Below are 23,906 nucleotides of genomic sequence, written 5' to 3'. Positions count from 1 at the left end.
TCAGTGGGCCTTTCTCTCCCATAAATGAGTGCAGAATTACAGTTGATGCCTTGTGCTTTTTTAACAGGAGCTCAACACCTCAGCAAATCAGGCCACCTATTAAAAGAGCTAAATGTAGGTTTGAGTGCTTAAGGACAAGCATCTATATTTGAAAATGTTGATCTCTGTGCTAAAGGGCTGGGCATTACTGGAACGTATTATTGCACTGGCTGGAAGAACAAAGATTTGAAAGTAAAATATGCTTTTGTTAGAGGAGGAATCTCCCACTGTGTTCTTTGCTGTTTTCTTTTAAGAGAAGGAATACTTATGCTTTGATGTTTAAAATTAAAACTGTGCTGAAAGTGAAGAATAGACATTATAAAACAATACCCAGTTCAGTTTTTTCAAAAAAACAAACAAACCCTTGTTTCATAATTTCCCATCTATATGCTATAGACCAAGATTCCTTCAGTTTGCCCCTTATTATTCCAGAGGTTGTCTGCAAACCGTATGGTAACAAGAGCTGCTATGCAAATAAAATGCTACCGGCATGGCAGTAGTTTGAAGGAAGGACAAAATCAAGCCCTAACGTGAGCAGAATTCATACAAAGGCAGACGAGGGTAGAAAATGTTGCCACGAAGAATATGGAATGAGATGAGATCACAGCATCAGTCTGTCCTTTGTGGACCTGGACAATGATCACAGAGCCAGATGGGATTAGCGAAACCTATTTACCAGAAGTTCAGAGCAGTTGCATGAAGCCGAAAGGCAGCCAGGAGAGAGAAGTGAAAAATGCACCAGATTTACAGCTGCAGTGATGAAAATCTAGAAGTCTTCACTGTGATTTCTTCCAAATGTGAGTATCCACTAAACATAGCTATTGAGGAAAGGCTGGGGTCCCCCCCCCAAAAAAAATGGCATGTTAGGAACAAGCCTTCTAAATGATGCATTCGGAGGCATGCTCACTGTGCTATACTTGCTGTGTTGTGATCCCTGATTTTCGCTCAGAGAAACTACAGACAGACGCCAAGATACACAAACAGGGGGAAGTATTTCCTGAGCGAGAAACTATGTGCAGCCAGTGTGCCTAATTCCAGTGTGCTGGACCACCCATATGACAATTAAGGCGACGGGACGTAATGTTAAGGATATGGAAGATGGGATCCCAAGCAATTATTTGTCGTATAAAGAAAAATGCGGGTCTATTCAGTCATGGCCCACTAGATCAAAACAGAGACTGTTTTCGAGTGCATGTTCTTTCTGAGACTGATTGTATACTTAACCTTAGCAGCAGTCTGTCACAGAGAGCACAAGTCAGACAAAAATCAATACCCGTTCAGGAGAACAATAGTTTTTCAAAGGGAAATAGATTAAGCATGAGAAGCTCTTTGTGGAGAAAAACGCCATCCCCTATTTAGTTGATAACTTAGTTGTGCTTTCCAAAATGTATTATTATGATTTTTTTTAAATGCCAATAGCATTTTTCTTGATTTCCTGATAGGAATATGTTTTTCTCACTCACACACTTACTGAAATGTATTTCCATTGTTCCATTGTTCTTTTTTAATTGCTCACTAATTTGCGTATTCTTTCCTTGCTGATGAAGTGAAACAAAAAGCTCGACCACAAATCAAAGTTCTGTTTCATAGATACACCAAACCACTATGACCCAAGTATATTGTCCAGCACTAATGTAATAAAAAAATAAATGCTAGGAGCACATTCCCATCCATTATATCTTTGGTGATCACTCTTCTACACCTAGAGCTGGGCAGGGAAAACTGATTTGTTAAAAAAAAAAATACAATTTAACAACAGTTCTGTAGAATTGTCTTTTAGTTCTTTCATGGAGCCTCCAGTAGCTCAATGGGTTAAATCCTTGTGCTGACAGGACTGCTGACCAAAAGGTTGACGGTTTAAATCTGGGGACTGGGGTGAGCTCTCGTCTGTCAGCTCTAGCTTCTAGTGTGGGGACATGAGAAAAGCCTCCCACAAGATGGTAAAACATCCAGGCGTCCCCTAGGCAACGTCCTTGCAGATGGTCAGTTCTCTCACACCATAAGCGACTTGCAGTTTCTCAAGTTGCTCCTGATACACACAAAAACTCATTCATACAACAGTGCCACCAAAATCATTCTCAAGACCCAATTCAAACAATGGGACTTTCTTTTACACAGCGGTTCTCCACCCTTCAAGGAACACCAATGCTTTTAAGGATGGTATAAAAGTCAAAAATTCGGCAGATCGAAACTTTCATTGGCTTGAAGATAACACAGTGGAGGAAGCTCTTCCCAGATGAATCTCTAGTCATGCAGCCAGAGTTGGGAAGTGTGCGAAAACAAATATAAACCTGCAACAAATATAAACTAGAAACAGAACTTAAGATTTTAAACTCAATTTTCAATGGGTGTGACTTAGGGAAGCTAAGGTCAGAGGACCTATTTGGCAATCAATATCCCATAAAATTGGTTTGCAAGGGGACTCAATTCCAGAATAAGTTTCTTCTCTCCAGCTGCAAGGCGAGAGCCTATATGACCATCTTTACCATTAGACAGAATGAAGCCACCAGTCAAGGCAACTGATGCTGTGAAGAAAGAAATCATGGCAGAATGCTGGAACACAGAGCAATGTGTGGCACACAGCCTGCTTTTGCCACTGGAGCTAATCCATTGTCCAGTCGCTTAATATCATCTATATACAGAAATTGGGGAAATGGTAGAACACTAATCTTAAATTTTGTATGAGGCAGCAAAATGTCTTCGGATCACTCTTTCAACTTGGGACAAGATTTTTTTCTCCATGTCACGAGCAACTTGAGACATTGCAAATTGCTTCTGGTGTGAGAGAATTGATCATCTGCAAGGACATTGCTCATGGGACACCCGGATGTTTTATTATCCTATGGGAGGCTTATTTCATGTCCCCACATGGAAAACTGGAGCTGACAGATGGGAGTTCACCCCACTCCCCGGTCTCAAACTGCCAATATTTTGATCAGTAGTACTGCCGGCACAAGGGTTCAACCCATTGCACCACCAGGGACTCCTTTGGGACACAATGACTGCATAGAACCGTGGTTCCCAATCTTCAGTCCTCCAGGTGTTTTGGACTTCAGGTCCCAGAAATCCAAGTCAGTTTACCAGCTGTTTGGAATTGTGAGAGCTGAAATCCCAAATATCTGGAGGACCAAAAGTTGGGAACCACTGGTGTAGAAGGTAATTATAGTTGTTATACAGGAGGGGTGTTTGTCTCACTTCCTCAGCACTATAGATGTCAAGCCACGTCTGCTGAAATGCCTTCTCCTGTGCACTTGTTAAAAACCTAGCAGCCCAAGATTGAAGAAGAGACTCTAGATTAACTACTTGTATAACGGTATTCAAAGAGATAGTTGCATAAGTCTGTTTTAGCATGAAAGGAAATTTCCAGCATAGATTTCTATAGACTACATTCCACTTCATTGGAAATAGCAGCTGATGAAGTGGATTGTAGTCTGGAAAAGCTAGAAAGCCTTTTTTCTCAGTGTCAAAGGTGTTACTGGATTTTTTTATATTGGTCTAATACTACTCAGTGTGTAGAATCACTACATGGAGACGCAGTATATTATAAATCAAAATAACATGGTATAAACAGGTGTTGCGTTCCAAATGTCTAACCAGCTAATTTTTACTGTATCTCCCAAATTATTGAGATATGATGGCAGTGGCAGTTCAAGATTTACTAATCCCTGACTTGGACAGGTCTGTATGAGAACATTACCCCAATTTGGATATTCAGATAGGACTGATGGGGCAGAATCAGACCAAAATATATCTATTCCACCTTTCTATTACAGATTGAACTTTCCTTACCAGAATCCTGAAATATAAAATACTACAAAATCCTACATTGTTCACATAGGTGGCTGAGATGGTGATTTTTTTGTTTTTGTTTTCTGATGGTTCAATGTCCACAAACTTTGTTTCATGCACAAAATTATTAAAAATATTCTATAAATAAATTATCTTTAGGCTATGAGTATAAGTTGTATATGAAACACAAATGAATTTCAAATTGAAATTTTGATTCCATCTCCAAGAGATCTCATTATGTATGCATATGCAAATATAGGAATTCCAAATTTAAAGAAAAAAAACCCTGTATTCAAATGATTCTGGTCCCAAGCACTTCAGATAAGGGATGCTCAACTTGTGCTAAAGTCAGATGGCTACTGCTACTAAAAGCCCAGAAGAAGGGTATGAGTGCAAAAGCTGTATCATCTCACTCTGATTCTCAGGAATTGTAATTCAGAGTCACACCTAATATTAACATAAAACTATGATGATTATTGCAGCTAAGATCCTCCATCACATCATAGCCAGCAATGGACCCATGCTCAGAACTCACCTTAAATTCCAAGGAGCCAATCCAAAAGATAGAGGTCAATTATTATTATATTTATTTATACCCTGCTTTATCTCCCCCAAAGGGGACTCAATGTATCTCTGAGGTTGGTTCAAGCATCATCCTGGAGACCTCTGTTGTAACTCAGCAAGCAGCAGAGGATTTTTCTGACATGTCAGAGGATGAGGGGTTTGATGGGTTTCAAAGTGATGAGTCTGTCAGTGCTAGGAGAGAATTGCAGGAGGTTGAGGCCAATGTTTTGCATTTCTGTGATTGTTCCCATGCAACCGGGGAAAGTGAAACCAGTTCTCTTGGGTAATAGTATTTGGCCAATGGGGAGTTTTCCCAAGAAGCCAGATTAGGTTTGAGAATGGAGAGAATGAAGAATGACTAATTAGACATTCTGAGAGAATCTGTGAGAAGACCTTGAAGCCCAGGTGCATTTGGCATGATCTCATGGCTATTTGGTTGGGCTTAAATTAAGTGGTGTTGGCTTTACGCTTCTCAGAGGAGATAACATTGCTAAGGGATGGCTCTCCTGTCTGTCTCTGCTCTCAAGTTCATGTTTCAAGTATCCTCAAGTTCCCTGTTCTTGGGAACTTGGGAATTTACCTTGGAAAAGTTCCTGTTGTCTTGTTCATGGATTTATGTTTGAAGTATTGCTGTGGTTTTTGGCACTTTTGACTTTATATACTTGGTACTTTTTGAATTATTGCTATTTTATACTTGTTATGCCTCTGACCCTGAAATTGCCCTTTTCCCCCTTTTTACTTGTTTTTTTTTCAATAAACATCCTTAGATAGAACTATTGGACTTGTGTGTGTTGCTAGGTGAAAAGGAGTTTCAGTGCTAGAGTGCAACAACCTCCAACACTTGGAGTGGCTCCTTGATGCTGTGGATTTCTCTTGACATCTATAATCATGGCTATAGTTCCATGATAGTGAATGTGAAATATAGATGAATATGGAACAGTTACAGATCAGTAACTCGAGGTTGCATACTTCTGAATAATTTTGACAAATCATCATCAAAATTGCCAACCAGCACCATAAATTTATCATAACTGGTTGCCAGCCAGTTACAACAGAAAAAAATGTTAAGAGACTCCCACTCCCCGTGGGTATTTAATGATGTAGGTCGTTGTGTATAATGATAACATGGTGGGTTTGTAGCTACACATAAGTGCTTTGTTCTATAGGGGATTTTTCACAATCTCGGCGACATTCAGGCCAAGGTGCTCCAAACAAATATTATCCTCTTTCATGTGTAGTAAGTGGCTTTCTCTCCCTGCAGACATACATTTCAGCTGAAGGGATTACAATAGACGAAATGAAAATATGCCAGCTGCACATTTATACGGCACTCGTGGCCTTTTAATCTGGAGCATCCTTAATGTAATTAAAATTGCCTTAGAAATGTAGGGAATATAAATAATTTTTCAGCCTCCTCCTTTCCACTGAGGACACTAACAAATAGACTGCATAAAAAGAAGAGTAACATACATGGGCTTATTATGCGTAGGCAGACATCCTGCATCAAAGTAGCCAACCAGATGGCTATTGCTAGGAGAATCCCAGAAGCAGGACAAACCACTGGTGTTTGGGCTTTAGTGCTTATCTTCTATTACTTTAATAGAAAAGGTTTTGTTTGTTTCTGCATGTTTTGTTTGTTTATTAATTCTTACATATTAACTGTTGCTTAAAGGACTATTTAGCATATTGTCATTTTGACATAACAACCTTAATTCCTCAGGATGGGAACAACTATGCCCACCAAAAATGCAAATTAACATTAGTTGTAGTTTTCATCATAACTTACCAAGAAAACAAGAAGAGCTGATGAATGATCCCACCAGCACCCCAGCCTGTGCTATTGGACTGTATCTCTTCTGTTCTTCATAACTTGTTGAGGCTGCTGGGAGGTGTAACCCAAAATAGCTGGAGGGCCAATGCAATAACACGTGCCACCCTCATGGACCTCCTCCCATACCAAACCATACCATAATAGTAAAAGTAAAGATTTCCCCCTGACATTGTCTAGTCATGTCTGACTCTAGGGGATGGTGCTCATTTCCATTTCTAAGCTGAAGAGCCGGCATTGTCCATAGACTCTTCCAAGGACACGTGGCCGGCATGATTGCATGGAGCTCTGTTACCTTCCGAAGTGGTACCTATTGATCTACTCACATTTGCATGAGTAGAGTAGGTTGACAGAAGCTGGGGCTGACAGCAGAAGCTCACCCCGCTCCCCAGATTCAAACTGCCAACCTTTTGGTCAGCATGTTCAGCAGCTCAGTGGCTTAACCCAGTGTGCCATGAGGTGCTCCTATACCACAATATCATAGCTAAAATATGAGAAAAATATATAGCAGCAATGAAAGCAACAGCATGTGCCTGCAGCACATACAAACAAAACCACATGATTAAAAGTTTTATTGTAATTGGGTAATAATGACCAGCACATTAGAAGATTAGCAAGTACATCAGGATAGAGTTTTAGCCTTGTAAGTGTTCTGAAACAGTACATGGAAGCTAAATCTAGACTTACAAATAATGTTTTTGTGGTTATAACAAAACATGTCACCCAGTGCGGTTCACACACCCTACACCCCTTGAAGTACCACTGCCTATTGGTATGTCACAAATTCATTTTTAATGCAACTCCTCAAAACAGCTAGGAATTGTTTGTGGTATCATTTGAAATGGTTACAGCTCAGTACAAAATGCTATTCTGAGATCTTTTGATGTAGGGTGGTATTGAAATGTAAGTAAGTAAGTAAATAGATAATAGCTCTTCATACAATTAAGTATCAGAATGACTTCCAAACATCACTACTTATGAGGGCAGATAAGGGGAAATGTGGAATATTCTGGACTCCATGTCTTCAGTTCCTTCCATCTGTTTTTGACTTCACCCAGGACTAGCTCCTGGTTTGAGCAGTACCTTCACAAAGAGCCTTATAGTGGGTTTCTTATGCCAGTAGGTCCCCCTTCTTGGGTGGGCGAGCTTTAGTAAACGTAGCAGAAGCAGCATTCCCTTCTGTGTGCAATAAGAGCAGCCAGTTGTCATTTTACTGTAATTGAGTTCACATTCTCAGATACCGTTGGAAATGTAAATGGCAGCTTTCAGTTTCAGCCAACTGCTGCTAACTGGAATGCTTGTGCATAATGTATAGTCCCCAAAAGTAAGTTCTCCAAACTGTGCTGCTAAAATAATGGGGCCCGGCTGCCTGGGGGATGCTGTGTACTCTTAGAGGGCCTGCCTTGACATTAAAGGGAATTCGAACAACCTCTGAACTTCCTGCTGATGATGTTTCCATGTCTTCTCTGTTTTTGTAGCATGTAGCCCAGTTAGAAGAAAAACCAAAAGTGCACAGTGTGTCCTATCAAAAAAGGTAAGGAAACAGTTTTTCTGAATCGAAAATACTGATTTGGGCCTTCAGATCATTATCATATGACAATCCTAAAATGGGTTCATCGTTGGATTTTCTTAGGTCTTCATCGCACTTGAGGATTTCCCCACTTCAATCCACCTGAAATGCTGTGATTGCCTCCTGCAGAATTCTGGGGCTTGTGGTTGAGGGAGGCCCAGGGTTTCTCTGGGTGAGCCATTCAAAGGCCCCTCCCTAAACTACAAACCTCAGAATTATGCAGGAGGCAGTCAAGGCATTTAAAGTGGACTGAAGTGGGAAAATGCTCGAGTGTGATGAGGCTCTTAGGAAGATTTATTCAGAGAGGGCTTGTCACTGTCTTCCTATGAGACTGGGAGAGTTAGACTTACCCAATGTCAGCCATAAACTTAGCAGGGATTTAAACCCTATTGTCCCAGAGTATAAGGTGCATCAATCCAGGCAGGAAACCACAGGATTGGTGCAGAGCGCACTACACTGCACCAGCCCAAGGAGTGGTTTCACTGCCTACTTCCATCCTGTTGGCTCATGTTTAACTTGTTGTCCAAAAGGATCTTGGAGTCCTCATGGACAACAAGTTAAACATGAGCCAACAATGTGATGCAGTGGCAAAAAAAAGCCAATGGGATTTTGGCAGGCATCAATAGGAGTATAGTGTTTAGATACAGGGAAGTCTTGCTACCCCTCTATTCTGCCTTGGTTAGACCACATCTGGAATACTGTATCCAATTCTGGACACCACAATTGAAGGGAGATGCTGTCAAGCTGCAATGTGTCCAGAGGAGAGCTACTAAAATGAGCAAGGGTCTGGAGAACAAGCCCTATGAGGAGTGGCTTAAAGAGCTGGGCATGTTTAGCCTGAAGAAGAGAAGGCTGAGAGGAAACATGATAGCCATGTATAAATATGTGAAAAGAAGTCATAGGGAGGAGGGAGCAAGCTTGTTTTCTGCTGCCCTGGAGACTAGGATGCAGAACAATGGCTTCAAACTACAAGAAAAGAGATTCCATCTGAACATTAGGAAGGACTTCCTGACTGTGAGAGCTGTTCAGCAGTGGAACTCTCTGCCCCAGAGTGTGGTGGAGGCTCCTTCTTTGGAGGCTTTTAAACAGAGGCTGGATGGCCATCTGTCAGGGGTGCTTTGAATGTCATTTTCCTGCGTTGGCCGGGGGTAGGACTGGATGGCCCACGAGGTCTCTTCCAACCCTATGATTCTATGAAACCATTGCCTCACATAAAACATATTTTAAACAGCAGCATATATACATATACATGTACATATTTAAATGGACATCACCAAAGAAGGCAAAACTCAAAGCTTTTTATAAGCACTCATTTGATAGAGTCATAGAGTTGGAAGAGATCTCATGGGCCCTCCAGTCCTACCCCCTGCCAAGAAGCAGGAAACTTGTATTCAAAGCACCCTGATAGTTTTGTTAAATCTCCTTCAATTTTACAGGCAGCCCTCTGAGATCCAGGCTCTACTTGCAAATAATGCTGTTCAGATGCTTTTTCCAGCTAACATATATGTAGTAAAAGCTTACGTGAAAGGGAGGCTCTGAAAATAAATGATTTCAGATAACATAAAGCAGGAAAAATATCAAACTTTCCACCTTTACCTGATGTTAGCACTGGTAGTCTGCCTGAGATGACATAAGGTCTCCCACCCTGATAATCTTAGTAAATGTGTTTGTTTAATCCCAGACAAGGCAAAAATAGCAAGCCTCCTGGAACCTTGCCAGAGCCTTTAACAGCAATAGTGCATTGAATGTGCCAGGATAGTGTTAAGTGCTGCTCGATCATATGACTGCCCCTGAGAATTAACCTCAGATGACTTACTGTTAACTACTTCCTGATCGCAATCATGCACACAAACAATTTCTCTGTGTGAATATTTATGGGGAAATCCTAATTAACTCTTGGCCACAAACCTGCCAGGCTCTTTGTGTTATCATGGTATTATTTACTTCACCTGCGATGCGTGCTTTTAAAGAAACACTATGTGGACTTAATGACACTTACAAATACTATTTAATACATATTAAGTTCTGTTTGATTGAGCATTAGAAAGTGTCCAATAATGTGTATGTTCTTTTATTATCATTATTATGCCCGAAATAGCAAGCATGGAGTGATAGAGATGTATGGTTCTGGAACTGAAATTAAGTTTTTGTTCAATAGGTTGCTTTGCTTTATTTTTTGCTGTGCATGTCTCGTTAGAGTACAACAGTGCTAATTTCCTACTCCTTCAACTAGTCCAGTGGTTCTCAACCTGCCTAATGTTGTGAGTTCTTAATACAGTTCCTCATGTTGTGGTGACCCCATCCATAAAATTATTTTTGTTGCTACTTCATAACTGTTGTTTTGCTACTGTTATGAATCATCATGTAAATACCTGATAAGCAGGATGTATTTTCATTCACTGGACCAAATTTGGTACAAATACCCGATTCACGGATCCACTGGTGGCGCAGCGGGGTAAACCACTGAGCTGCTGAACTTGCTGACCGAAACCTTAGCAGTTCGAATCCAGGGAGCAGAGTGGGCTCCCGTTGTTAGGCCCAGCTTCTGCCAACCTAGCAGTTTGAAACCGTACAAATGTGAGTAGATCAATAGGTACTGCTTCTGCAGGAATGTAACGGCGCTCCATGGAGGCATGCTGCCCACATGACCTTGGAGGGGTCTATGGACAATGCTTAGAAATGGAGATGAGCACCACCACCCCAGAGTCAGACACAACTAGGCTTTACTTTTACCTACCCAATACACCCAAATTTGAATACTGGTGGGGTTGGGGAGGGGATTGATTTTGCCATTTGGGAGTTGTACTTGCTGGTATTTATAATTACAGAGCATTCTGAACTCCACCAATGATGGAATTGAACCAAACTTGGCACACAGAACTCCCACGACCAAAGGAAAATAGTGAGGGCCCTTCCACACAGCCCGATATCCCAGAATATCAAGACAGAAAATCCCACAATATCTGCTTTGAACTGGGTTTTCTGAGTCTACACTGCCATATATTCCAGTTGAAAGTAGATAATGTGGGATTTTCTGCCTTGATATTCTAGGATATAGGGTTGTGTGGAAAGGCCCTGGAAGGGTTTGGTGGGTATTGAGCTTGAGTTTGGAAGTTGTAGTTCAACTACATCGAGAGAGTACTATGAACCCCACCAATGATAGAATTGGGCCAAACTTCCCACACAGAACCCTCATGACCAATAGAAAATACTGTGTTTTCTGATGATCTTTGGTGACCCCTCTGACATCCCCTCATGACCCTCCCAGGGTTCCTGACCCCCAGGTTGAGAAATGCTGAACTATGTATTGTCGAAGGCTTTCATGGCCGGAATCAGTCGCCTAAGGGCTGAGAAGAGCGGTATACAAGCAAAGTAAATAAATTAATTATTAATAAATAAATAAATAAATAAATAAATAAATCACTGGGTTGTTGTAGGTTTTTTTCGGGCTCTATGGCCATGTTCTAGAGGCATTTTCTCCTGATGTTTCGCCTGCATCTATGGCAAGCATCCTCAGTGATGTCTCACTACCTCTGAGGATGCTTGCCATAGAAGCAGGCGAAACGTCAGGAGAGAATGCCTCTAGAACATGGCCATACAGCCTGAAAAAACCTACAACAACCCAATGCTGAACTAGTCTATCAATAATGTTCTTACTGTTTGCTTGCTTTTGAAGTGTAATACGCAAACAACCAATAAAGGTGTTTAGTAATGCAATTTCTTTGTAGTTTCCCTTCACAAGAGGAACAAATCACCCCAACAAAAAGCTGCTGGGAAAACTAAAAAAAAAAAAAAAGGAATCAAACATCTCAAGAATTGCTTGCTAATTTGGGCGATGCTGCCATTCATCTGAATCATAGATCAAACTCACATTAGCTTTTCTGACACAATTAGAAAAGAAAAGTGATTTCAAGATAATCCTAGCGATTTGCCTTGCCTGCTCATCATGACCTAGGGAAGCCTCCAATCTTGTTTGAGTCTAAATGGTGCTACTCTTGGCTTGGTTTCCTGACCTACATAAGTCATCTGACTTATTACAGCACTGGTTTTAGTCGCTCATATAAGCAAATAAATCTAGCCACAATCTTCTTTCTAAGAAAGAGTACTGCTAGGAAATTGAGCAAACGTGTATGAAAAAACAGTGCAGCAACAGTCATTCCAATGGTTAAAATCTGGTGCACATTTACTTAGGAATAAGCATCAACTCACTGGTTTACCTCTGAGCATAATATGTGAACAATTGCATCATTATGTTGTTGAAGGTTTTCATGGCCAGAATCACTGGTTTGCTGTGAGTTTTCCAGGCTGTATAGCTATGCTTCAGAATCACTCTTTCCTGATGTTTTATCCACATCTATGGCAGACATCCTCAAAGGTTGTGAGGTCGTTGGAAACTAGGGAAATGAGGTTTATATATCTGTGGAATATCCATGGAGAGAGAAAGAACTATTGACTGTTTCAGGCAAGTATAAATGTTGCAATTGACCACTTCGATTAGCATTGAATGTCCTTGCAAGTTCAAAGCCTGGTTGCTTCCTGCCTGGGGATCATTTGTTGAGAGGTGTTAGCTAGCCCTGATTGTTTCCTGTGTGTAATTCCCCTGTTTTTTTAGTGTTGCTCTTTTTAGACCAGGTCAGACTACACAGAGAAGCCATTAACATCCACGATCATGTGGACAATGTCAACTGAAAAGAGGACACAATAAAAATGAATAATATTTGGCTACCAGTATTTAAAAAACTCTGAAATCAGGACAGTAAATTAAGTAAGGGAATTCCAGACAGGAAACCATCAGGGCCAGCCAACATCTTCCCAACAAAGGATTCCCCAGGCAGGAAGCAGCCAGTCTTTGAAGCTGCAAAGCCATTCACTGCTAATCAAAGTCGTTTACCTCAAATGGAGAAGAGTTCTTTTTCCCACCATGGACATTCTACAGATATATAAACCCCACTTGCCTAGTTTCCAACAGATCTCACATCCTCTGAGGATGCCTGCCATAGATGTGGGTGAAACGTCAGGAGAGCATGCTTCTGGAATATGGCCATACAGTCCAGAAAACTCACAGCAAACCAACTGCATCATTAAGATAAACAGAACAATTGCTTTGCAGAAAAAAGACTCTCTGTTAAAACCATGTGATGGTACTTTAAGTTCCTTTATTTTATTTTGAAAGATGGCAGTAGTCAAAAATCTTACACTGTTTTCATATCTGCAGGTTACTTGTAGCAGAGACTGAAGACTATCACACCAAGCCCCTGTCCCACTAAAATAGTAACCTTTTCCACACACACACACAAAAACATTTCCTCTCGTCCCAAATGCAGCTTTGGAATCTTTCCTGCAGGTCTTCTTGCAGTCTTCACTTGGCTAAAAGCATATCACGCGCAGCATTTGGGAGATCCTGCCGAATACCATCCCTTTTCCTAGTTTGGCACATACGTGCGTACATGCACAAAGATGCCCCTCCACAGAAAAAGAAGGAAACGGAAACAATCCTACATCTAAAGAGAGCTCTATTTCCTGGGAGGGGGGTCAGCTGCCTGATCCAGGATATACTAAATTAATTGCTGGCAGATTAATCGCTACTTTAGCTGCTGGCATTTATCTGCCAGTGATTAATCAGATCTAGAGTATAGCAACAAGAACAGCAAAAAAGATTAAACTGTAAGGGGTCACTTACTTCTCCAGGCATTTTATGTTGGTGTGCTTTAACTGTGTTGCCTCCTGCCTCAAGTCATGAAGAGAGGCAGGTGACAAATTATTATTATTATTAATAATAATAATAATAATAATAGTTGTTGTAGTAGTAGTATTTCATAGAATCATAGAGTTGGAAGAGACCTTGTAAGCCATCCAGTCCAACCACCTGCTAAGAAGCAGGAAAAGCACACCCAACAGATGACCATCCAGCCTCTGTTTAAAAGCCTCCATAGAAGGAGCCTCCATCACACTTTGGGGTAGAGAGTTCCACTGCTGAACAGCTCTCACAGTTAGAAAGTTCTTCCTCATGTTCAGGTGAAATCTCCTTTCCTGTAGTTTGAAGCCATTGCTCTGCATCCTAGTCTCTAGGGCAGCAGAAAACAAGCTTGCTCCCTCCTCCCTATGACTTCCCCTCACATATTTATATGTGGCCATCATGTCTCCTCTCAGCCTTCTCTTCTTCACTCTAAACGTGCCCAGCTCTTTAAGCCGCTCCTCATATGGCTTGTTCTCCAGACCCTTGATCATTTTAGCTGCCCTCCTCTGGACACATTCCAGCTTGCCAGATGTGGTGCCCTTTCATGTGTTAACACCTTATTTTTTATTTTCTGGTTATTTAATATTTAATGTTTATTTTACTTAAGTGATATTTGTCTTTACTGTTCTAATGTAGCACAGATCCTATGTAAAATTGTACTACATACAGGGTTAGTCAAAATGAATAGGCCAATTCGGGTACAATTAATTTTCTTATTGGCCTATTCATTTTGACTAACCCTGTATTTTTGACATTAATATTGAAATCTGAAATATATACAGAAAGACTTTGCTCAGCTGCAGATGAGTGGGCAGTTAGCAAAGTTGTGTCTTTGGCTGAAGCATCCCTAGTTTGGGGAAAGGGAACAGAACTTGTCAAGGGATTTTTCTTTCACCAACATCTTAAATCAATAAATAGCCTTCTAAGATCTTCGCAGGAACACCTCATCAAGCGAGACCCTTGCCCAGTAAGGGAAGATTTGACACTGGCCTATAGTTGTTCAGTTGAGTGGGATCCAGTAGTGGTCTTACTACAGCTTTTCTTGAGGAAAAGAATATTACTATTTGAGGAATCCCACAAGGCTACATTGGAAGGTTCAAATTTAGCCCCAGGGCTTAGGATTCCCCAAACCTAAATCTGTATCCAACACACAATATCTGCAATCCAACACAACACATGATATGCAACCAAATGCAAACTGTAGGATGCCTAACTACAATACATAATGCACAAGTGCAGCCTGAAAAAACAAGGCATAGATGAAGAGTCTATGGGCACAAATTCATTTTCACCACTATAAGCAGTTGATGTCCATAATGGCATAACAATGTCTTTTTGACCCTGCAGACATAGCAGGATTCAAGCAAGATATCCTCAATTCTGTCCACCATGTCATGAAACAATTTAATCATCTTCCCATAGGTGGTGGCCCTATCTGACTACCATCCTCCAAGGACAGAGGAGCTGTCGCCACATAAAAGGGATCTCGTTCAAGTCTTCTGCAAAGATGAAGGTGGGCAAGATTTCAGCCAGATGCCGAAGAGACAGCAAGCATCTTTCTCCAGTCCTACAAAGTGCACTACAACACAGAGTAAGTTCCAGCCAGTTCCTCATTCAAATCACAGACTTATTAATTGTCTGGAAGGATAGCCTTATTACACTCTAACAACAAAAACTGGCTTTTGGACAACCAGCCTAACATATTTGCTATCGTCTGAGTAAACAAAAACTTTGTGATCGAACAACATTTCATTTGCAGGAAGCATTTCTGTCTGAAGAGACCCATGTCAACAAATAAATGTTTTTAGGTTGTTTTCCCCATTTAAAAAGATCTCATTAAACTGATAGTAATAATGGCATAGGAAGGTTATTTATCTACTACAGAGCTTGGAATACATGCTGGTCGGGGATTCTAGCAATAGTAATCCAATAAAGCAACTTTCCCATGCTCTGGCCTACCTAAAGAGTGCTTAATCAACATATTGCCCATTTTAATCAAAACGGAAGACTCTTCCTCTATAGCAGGCATGGGCAAACTTGGGCCCTCCAGGTGTTTTGGACTTTAACTTCAACAATTCCTAACAGCCTACTGGCTGTTAGGAATTGTGAAAGTTGAAGTCCAAAACACCTGGAGGGCTCATGTTTGCCCATGCCGACTCTATAGGAAAGTTGTGAGAAAAGGCTGGAAAAATACATAATGCCTAAACATATCTCTACAGTGCAGAATAAATACAATATGGAAATCACTTATTATCTCCTTCAAAAAGGAACCATTTTTTAATAGATCACACCATCAAAATACATTCATTGATATTACTTGTCTTTGAAACAGTGATTGGAGACTCGCAAATTCTAAGAAGGAAAGACACAAGAAAGCAACATCTGCCCACTTGGCCTATGTTTCCCTTCAAAAGTAATTTAGGGTTAAATCCAATTTAATTTGCAACTAGAGAAGCCCATAAAATAAATGCAACTATTAAGTCAGATTGATTTCAACTGATTTATTCTGGAGTGGGCTCTTTGATTTATCCCTCTGATCTCTCATTCCACAAACACACAAGAATGAACCAGATGGTGTTAATGCAGGCATGGGCACACTGTCTAACTTGGGGGCTGCATGACAGGAGGAAGGAAGGGAAGGAGGAAGGAAAGAGAGAAGGAAAGAAAGACAAAAGGGAAGGAAGGACAGAAGGGAGGAAGGGAAGGATGGAAGGAGAAAGAGGGAGAGAGGGAAAGAGGGAGGAAAGAGGGAAGGAAAGGAAGGATGGAAGGGAAGGAGGAAGAATAAAGGGAAGGATAAAGGAAAGAGAGAAGGAAGGAAAGAAAGAAAGACAAAAAGGAAGGAAGGAAGGAAGGAAGGAAGGAAGGAAGGAAGGAAGGAAGGAAGGAAGGAGAAAGACGGAGAGGGAAGGAGGGAGGAAAGAGGAAAGGAAAGAAAGACAAAAGGAAAGGAAGGGTGCAAGGATGGAAGGGAACAGAGGATGGAAGGGAAAGAGGAAGAAAAAGGGAAGGATAAAGGAAAAAGAGAAGAAAGGAAAGATGAAAGGGAAGGAAGAAAGGAAGGAAGGAGAAAGAGGGAGAGGGGGAAGGGAAAGGAAAGAGGGAAGGAAGAAAAGACAAAAAAGAAGGGAGGGAGGGAGGGAAGAGAGAAGGGAGGAAAGAAAAAAGGGAGGGAAGGATGAAAGGGTGAAAGGGAATGATGAATAGAAGGAGGGGAAGGAGGAAGAAAAAAGGAAAGGATAAAGGAAAGGGAGAAAGGAGGAAAGACAAAGGGGAAGGAGGAAAAGAAGTAGAAAAATGGATAGAGGGAGGAAAGAGAGAAGGATGGAATTAGAAAGAGAGAGGGAAGGGGGGGTAAGGAAGAAGGAAAGACAAAAGGGGGGAAGGGTAGAAAGTAGGAAGGGAAAGAGAGAAGGAAGGAAGGACGAAAGGGTGGAAGGTAAGGAGAACGAGGGAGGGAAGGAGAGAGAAGGAAGGAAGAATAAGATGGTGGGAGAGAGTAGGACCTGAGAAAAGAGCCCAAGGGGTTGCATCCAGGCCCCAGGTCTGGGTTTACCCATGCCTGTGTTAGTGGTTCCATTACACTTTGCTATACAATGCTGTGCAATTTATACCAAAAAAAAGTATTATTAATTACATTTCTCCTTTGTTTTGTGCATTGCAGCAGGAATAACTAAACAACGGTCATTCTGCTGTAGCAATAGTCAATCGGATACAAAAACTTTGGTGAGTAAAACTATATATCTAGAAGATATGAGTCACAATTGTTACACAGGCTCATGTGTTTAAGTTCAACTTCATTTAACATCCTTAATCTTTTTTAAATGACGTTTTTGTGCTTGGCTTGATTGGATCTTCCTTCCAAGATAAGAAGAAGGGAACGTCAAAAGATAAAACCATAGTGATCAAAAGAGCAAGACAGAAGCTGTAAAAACAAATCTAATGAAAATCTTGGCCAACAATACAAGTGTTATCTCACTTTGACTTCCTTTCTACAATAGCAATTGAAGGAGTTCTTCTCACACTGATGCTGGCCTGTTTTGAAGGAGACCAAAAGACAGATTTACCATTTTTCCTTCTCTGAGCAGACTCTGTATCTTCTGAAAGGTTATTTTGGAAGATTCTTCAGAGTGGCATGAAGGGTGGAGATAAAGAACATTCTCACATTTCTAATCCACTTTTCAATCAAAATGTGTTTCAGCATCTCAACACTCTTATCAAAAGTTGATTTGGAACACAAGCTATTTTGGAATAGGACAGAAGAGGAGCTGACAAATAAGCATTGATTCTGGGTTGCTGTGAGTTTTCCGGGCTGTATGGCCATGTTCCAGAAGCATTCTCTCCTGATGTTCTGCCCACAACTATGGCACGCATCTCCAGAGGTTGTGAGGTCTGTTGGAAAGTAGGCAAGTGAGGTTTATGTATCTGTGGAATGTCCAGGATGAAAGAAAGAACTCTTGTCTGTTTGAAGCAAGTGTGAATGTTGCAATTGACTACCTTGATTAGTATTGAATAGCCTTGCAGCTTCAAAGTCTGGCTGCCTCCTGCCTGGGGGAATTGTTCGTTTGGAGGTGAAATCGACAAGCATGTGGACAATTTCAACAGAAAGGAGGAAACCATGAAAATGTACAAGATCTGGCTCCCAGTATTTTAAAAAAAATTAAAATCAGGACAATAAAGAACAACACTAAAAAAAACAAGGGGATTTCAGACAAGAATCAATCAGGGCCAGCTAACACCTCCCAACAAAGGATTCCCCCAGGCAGTAAGAAGCCACATATTGAAACTGCTAGGCCATTAAATGCTAATCAAGGTGGCTAATTACAACCTTCACAGTTGTCTCAAACAGACAAGGGTTCTTTCTCCCACCCTGGACATCATTCCACAGATATATAAATCTCACTTGCCCAGTTTCCAACAGACCTCACAACCTCTGAGGATGCCTGCCATAAATGTGAGTGAAACGTCAGAAGAGAATGCTTCTGGAACATGGCCATACAGCCCAGACAATTCGCAGCAACCTAGTGATTCCAGTCATGAAAGCCACCGACAAAACATTGATTCAGGGTGCAAATCAACATAAAATGCTTTTTGGCACACAAAAACATTTTGTTAAAGTTCTAATGAAAAGATCATCCAAAAATGCACAAAACACTGTAATCTTGCTCAATAGGCAAAAGCAAACTTTGGATATTTTTGTTCTTGTAATGAAAAAAATGAAGATTTACATCTCTAAATGCCTTATGTCCATAGATTGATCCTTCTGAATCCAACTTATTAAATCTATAATTTCAATAACATTATAAAATAATAGCAGTATTGGCAAATTCAACAAGAGTTGACCCACTGAATTAATGGGAAATTGGCAATATAAGTTGGCACTGTAATCAGAATGGACAACTAGATTTGTTCACACCAGATATATAGCAAAAATTATATTTTCACAGACTCCCAGCACTACACATAATGGCTTTTGCTTATGCTATTAACTTTTTTAAAAATCCCACTTGCTTTATAAAATAATTCAAGGCCATTAACATACCAATTACAATAAATCGGAAGTAGATAGTTCAGACCTAAAGGATCAGAGCCAGCTTTAAATATAATGTAAATATCTTTTTTTCTTCTGGAAAGCCAACAGCTCTGTTTGTTTTGTGTGTTTAACTGGGTTTTATTATGGCCATTGCATGTCAATTACTAACATTTTGAATTCTCATATGATTTAGCAGCCTCAAGCATCCCCAATATCAAATCACATTGCAAAACGGATCACAGCCACAGAACCAGCAACAAAGAATGGCATTTTTGCAGAACAGTAAGTTTCTTTTCCTTATACATTCCTTCACTCTCGTTGCCGTTACTATTTAGGCTACAAAGATCATGATGGCTGCCAACAAGGGACTCAAACTGAGAATCATTAATACAGAAAGAAAGATTTAAAACTGCAAATAAATAATGCTTATTTTACTTATTTGCGGGCCACAGCTCAATGTTAGAGCACTCATCTGCGTATAAAAATTTCAGATTAAATCACAGAAATCTCTAGCTAGGGCTGAGAAGGGCTCCAGCTTTGAAACATGGAGAATATTTTTCTATCATAGGATATGAGGAGAAACACTCTTTTGGAATAAATGAAAATTGATTGATTGATTGATTGATTTACCATATTTATATCCCGCCTTTCTCACCCCGAAGACGGCCTTACAACAGGTAGCAATTCGATGCCATACATTCAGATATCAAATAAACAATTACAATTAAAACCAAACTATTAAAACGTCAATTATTAAAACATCATGCCATCCAAAATATAATCCAGGGGTGTTCCATTTGTCAATCACATTGATTTGTGGTCACTTATTGCATTGCTTCAATTACTTGTCGAAAACTTCATTCCAAAGCCATGTGTTAAGTTTTTTCCTGAAGGTCAGGTGAGAAAGGGCTGATCTGATCTCACCGGGGAGGGAATTCCACAAATGAAGGGCCACCACTGAGAAGGCCCTGTCTCTCGTCCCCACCAGTCGCAACTGCAAAGGAGCTGGGACTGAGAGCAGGCCCTTGCTGGATGATCTTAACCTCCAAGGTCATTCATAGAGGGAGATATGTAAGCTGTGCTGGAACCATTTAAGGCTTTATAGGCTAAAGCCAGCACTTTGAATAGTACTAGGTAGCAGATAGGCAGCCAGTGGATCTGAGGTAACAGGGGGGTTGCGTGCTCCCTGTACCCCGCTCCAGTGAGCAGTCTGGTTGCCACCCGTTGGACCACTTGAAGCTTCTGAACAGTCTTCAAAGGCAACTCCACGTAGAACATGTTGCAATAATCTATTCGGAATATAACCATAGTGTGAAGTACCGTCGCCAAGTCTGGAATAAATGAAAACATATTTCATTTATTCCAAAATAAAGCCAATGTGTTTCAGGCTGATTTTAATTTAGGACCCTTCATTAGAATAATGGTAGCTAAAAGATATATCTCCTAAACACTATAACTAGCTACCAATTATTTGGTATCAGAAAGATACCTCTTAAACACTATGTTAACAACAACAACAACAAGATAGAATCAGGATAGGGAACTGACAGTTTTCAAAGTATCAGTGGATCTTTCTATCAGTGCTGCTGAAAATCCACTTCTATCCCATGACGATTAAGACCTGGAAAAGTCTTCTGTTATACTCAGTCTAAATGCTGCATGAAGAAAACAGTGTAGTGTTCATTCTTGCACTGAAAATGCATGTGCATCACTTATGGGGCTGGTCCACACCAATTCTGCAAAAGGATTTAGCTCTTCCCACTGAATTTGTATTCATAAAGAGGAGCAGGGGTAAGCTCCCGCTGTTAGCCCCAACTTCTGCCAATCTAGCAGTCCAAAAGCATGCAAATGTGAGTAGATCTATAGGTACTGCTTCGAAGGAAAGGTAATGGCACTCCATGCAGTCATGCTGGCCACATGACCTTGGAGGTGTTGACGGACAACACAGACTCTTCGAATTAGAAATGGAGATGAGCACCACCTGCCAGAGTCAGACACAACTAGACGTAATGTCAAGGGGAAACCTTTACCTTTACTACCTAATATTTCATCAGAATATGACTTGTAAAATAAGTAATATTTCGCGGGTTGGTTGGGGATACGTGTCATTGTACTACTAGACCATTTGCTAAACTTGGAAATGTCCTGTAATTATTTTAGAGGAAGTTTGAAATGTTGAACCTGTCCCACTTTCACCTTCAGGCATGGAAAGCCCTCTCGAAAAAACACTGAAGACAACATCAGCGCAGTTCAAGGCAGCGAGGCTTCCTTACCCTTGACAGGCAGCACTTTGTATGGCACGCCCAGCCTCCTGCGAAAAATATGGATGAAGCATAAAAAGAAATCGGAGTACCTGGGGGCCACCAATGGTGCCTTTGAAGCCGACTGACAAGCCTCAGCATTGCTCTTTGACAAAGGACTAAATGCTATTATGTTTATCTGCTAATGGATGCAGTGCCCACCACACTTTTCGAAGGAAATAATTCCTGAATTTACAGGGAAGATAACAAAAAGGACTGCAAACTATGCAAACAACTCAGTTCATGTTTTTCTTTCATACACATTTCTGATTGCTGATTTGGATGTGTGATCAGACATCATCCCAATATTTTTGCTTCTCTCCTGATTCACTTGGGTTAATTAAGAGAAGGCTTAGATAGTTACCATAATACCACCAAATCTCAATTCCAGTGTGCCATTTCAAGTAATCAAGCAAATTGATTGTATATGGCTACTCCTGAAAATGATATAACCAAGTCAGCAGTTTCCTAACACTCACTTTCCAGGGAAATCTTTCAATTTGAGCTTATTGGGCTGAGGAACGCTTGAGAATAACAGGATTCTTTTACGTGCTCTAAACCTGGTTCTCAAACTTTGAGTCTTTCATCCTTTATGGACTTCAGATCCCAGAAGATTCAGTCCCATCTACGATGCCATATAATGCAGTTTAAACTCATACAATGCAGTTCAATGCAATTAAATAATAATAACACTTTGTTTATATTCCGCCCTATCACCCCAGGGAATTCAGGGCGGATCACAGTACACATACAGGTCAAACATTCAATGCCATTTTAGACAGACAGAACAGAAAAGATGTATGTTGTGTCGACATCCAGCTTTTTATTTATTTTTTTGTGCCTTGAAGGTTGTGCTCGAATCCAGCCACAGGGGGTGCTGTCGCTCCATCTTCTATGATGAAGAGCCATCAGAATTTCCTCCTTCCTTTTGGTCACCAGGCATTTTCTGATCTTTTTCTTTATGGAGTCATGAAATACCTCCCCCACTTCTTTAGTGGCTCCGAATTTCTCTACTTACAGCTCAAGCTGTTTTCAAACTGCTTAGGTGAACAGTGAGCCAGGCTGAGATCTGGGGCTTTGAACTGGCAACCTTTTGGTTGTTAGATCTTTACCAGCTGCATTATGAAACTGCATTATATGGCAGTGTAGATGGGGCTCCTGGTCACCTCCGCTTCTGTTGAGAGATTCTGGGAGCTGATGTCCAAAATACCTCAAAGACCAAAGTTTGAGAGACACTTTTTCAAAGGACAAAATTTTAGGACATCTGAGGCAATAACCAGACCTCAATTGGTGATTTGCTACTGTAGTCTATGTTGGTAGGAATCAAAGACATAACCAAGTTGATCTGAATCAGTATGAAAAGGGATCTTGTAACATGCATCTGATGAAGCTGACTGAGTCTACAGAAGCTTATCCTACCAACTTCTTTCTTTCAGTTAAGTTTCAAAAGTGTTATAAGATTCCTTTGCATAATAATTGCACTGAGACAGGATCCCACAACCTGGTTCCTTGCAAATATGTTGAACTGTGGCTCCCATACGATGTGCTGTGGGAGTTCAAATATGTTGAACTGTGGCTGAATACGATGGTATTCAGCCATGCTTCCTGGGGCTGTGGGGAGATACATTTCAACACATTTGAAGAGCACTAAGTGCGGGAAGACTCTGAGTATGAGGCCACTATTCAACTGTGAATGAGAAGCTCAGCCGTGATAATGTTGTTCAAAGCCCTTCTTCTTTACCACTCCCATCTTCCTGTCAATGAAACTGGATTATATGACAGTGTAGACTTGTGTAATCCAGTGTAAAGCAGATAATCAGGATTCAGAAACTGGATTATATGGCAGTGTAGATCCAGCTTGTTTGCAAACAAAAACAGTAAAATCTCATCATGGGTGAATTAAAATGTACTCACATCTGCTGAAACTCTCTGCTGCCAGAATTCTTTACTAATATTTGTGTTTAAGAACAGTGTGTCAATGACTACTTAGCAGGCAAGCCTTGTGCATTCAGACATTTCTACCTTAGATTTTGGATACAGTCATATAATAGCTTTAAGCAGAATAAAGGAGAGCGAGGATATATGATTGCATATTCTATCTGATAATTCTTGTCTTTTAAAATACTTCTAATTTATTTAATTTATATGTCAGCTATGACAGAATTAGAAAAAAGGTGTTGATTTAATTTATATCCCTTAACATTGCTGGAAGTCTTTGTGTGTAGCAAGTACTTGTTGGATTATTCCAAATAAAGTGTGTCCTTTATATACAGTTCTGTGGACCTGCTTACTGTCAGTAAAGGTAATGGGTGAGAAAGAGGAGCTATTCTGTATGAATTTAGGGGGAATGGTTGTTTTATTGGGAATGGATGCAGATTTCAGTCTCTACAACTGATCTGGTATGGGTAAAGGCGACTTCTAAAGGTCTGGAGGCCCACATTGGGTTCCAAGAACACACCTAGACTGGACTGGACTGGTTTTAACAGAAAACCACTGCTTCTGCAACCTCCAAGATTGTGAAAGGACCACTTATGCTATAAGTTGGC

At 40.6% G+C, this 23,906-nt stretch overlaps 1 protein-coding gene across 2 annotated transcripts; it reads left to right on the top strand.

Annotated features, from left to right (window-relative positions):
• The first annotated feature begins 475 nt into the window (after window positions 1-475).
• On the top strand, window positions 476-23,632 carry VXN (vexin). 2 transcript variants are annotated; one of them, XM_060775408.2, is made up of 6 exons: window positions 476-836; window positions 7,699-7,754; window positions 14,950-15,118; window positions 17,192-17,253; window positions 19,257-19,342; window positions 21,263-23,632. In XM_060775408.2, the coding sequence occupies exons 1-6, from the start codon at window positions 773-775 to the stop codon at window positions 21,447-21,449; spliced, it is 624 nt and encodes a 207-aa protein (XP_060631391.2). In that variant the 5' UTR covers window positions 476-772; the 3' UTR covers window positions 21,450-23,632. The 2 variants fall into 2 exon arrangements, with proteins under 2 accessions (XP_060631391.2, XP_060631390.2); XM_060775407.2 differs by having other exon boundaries at window positions 479-836; window positions 19,254-19,342.
• Window positions 23,633-23,906: the final 274 nt, after the last annotated feature.

This window comes from Anolis sagrei, chromosome 4 (genome assembly GCF_037176765.1).
Source record: "Anolis sagrei isolate rAnoSag1 chromosome 4, rAnoSag1.mat, whole genome shotgun sequence".
Classification (NCBI taxonomy): Eukaryota; Metazoa; Chordata; class Lepidosauria; order Squamata; family Dactyloidae; genus Anolis; species Anolis sagrei.
The sequence above is the reverse complement of the archived record's forward strand: the minus strand, read 5'-3'. Positions and strand labels throughout refer to the sequence as shown.

What these genes read in the sequence shown, in the direction of transcription:
- VXN (XM_060775407.2), top strand. Translation starts at nt 773, where the DNA reads ATGCACCAGATTTACAGCTGCAGTGATGAAAATCTAGAAGTCTTCACT. An exon ending in AGTGTGTCCTATCAAAAAAG is followed by an intron (nt 7,755 to 14,949) that starts GTAAGGAAACAG and finishes ATCTTCCCATAG; the next exon opens with GTGGTGGCCCTATCTGACTA. An exon ending in AATGGCATTTTTGCAGAACA is followed by an intron (nt 19,343 to 21,262) that starts GTAAGTTTCTTT and finishes TTTCACCTTCAG; the next exon opens with GCATGGAAAGCCCTCTCGAA.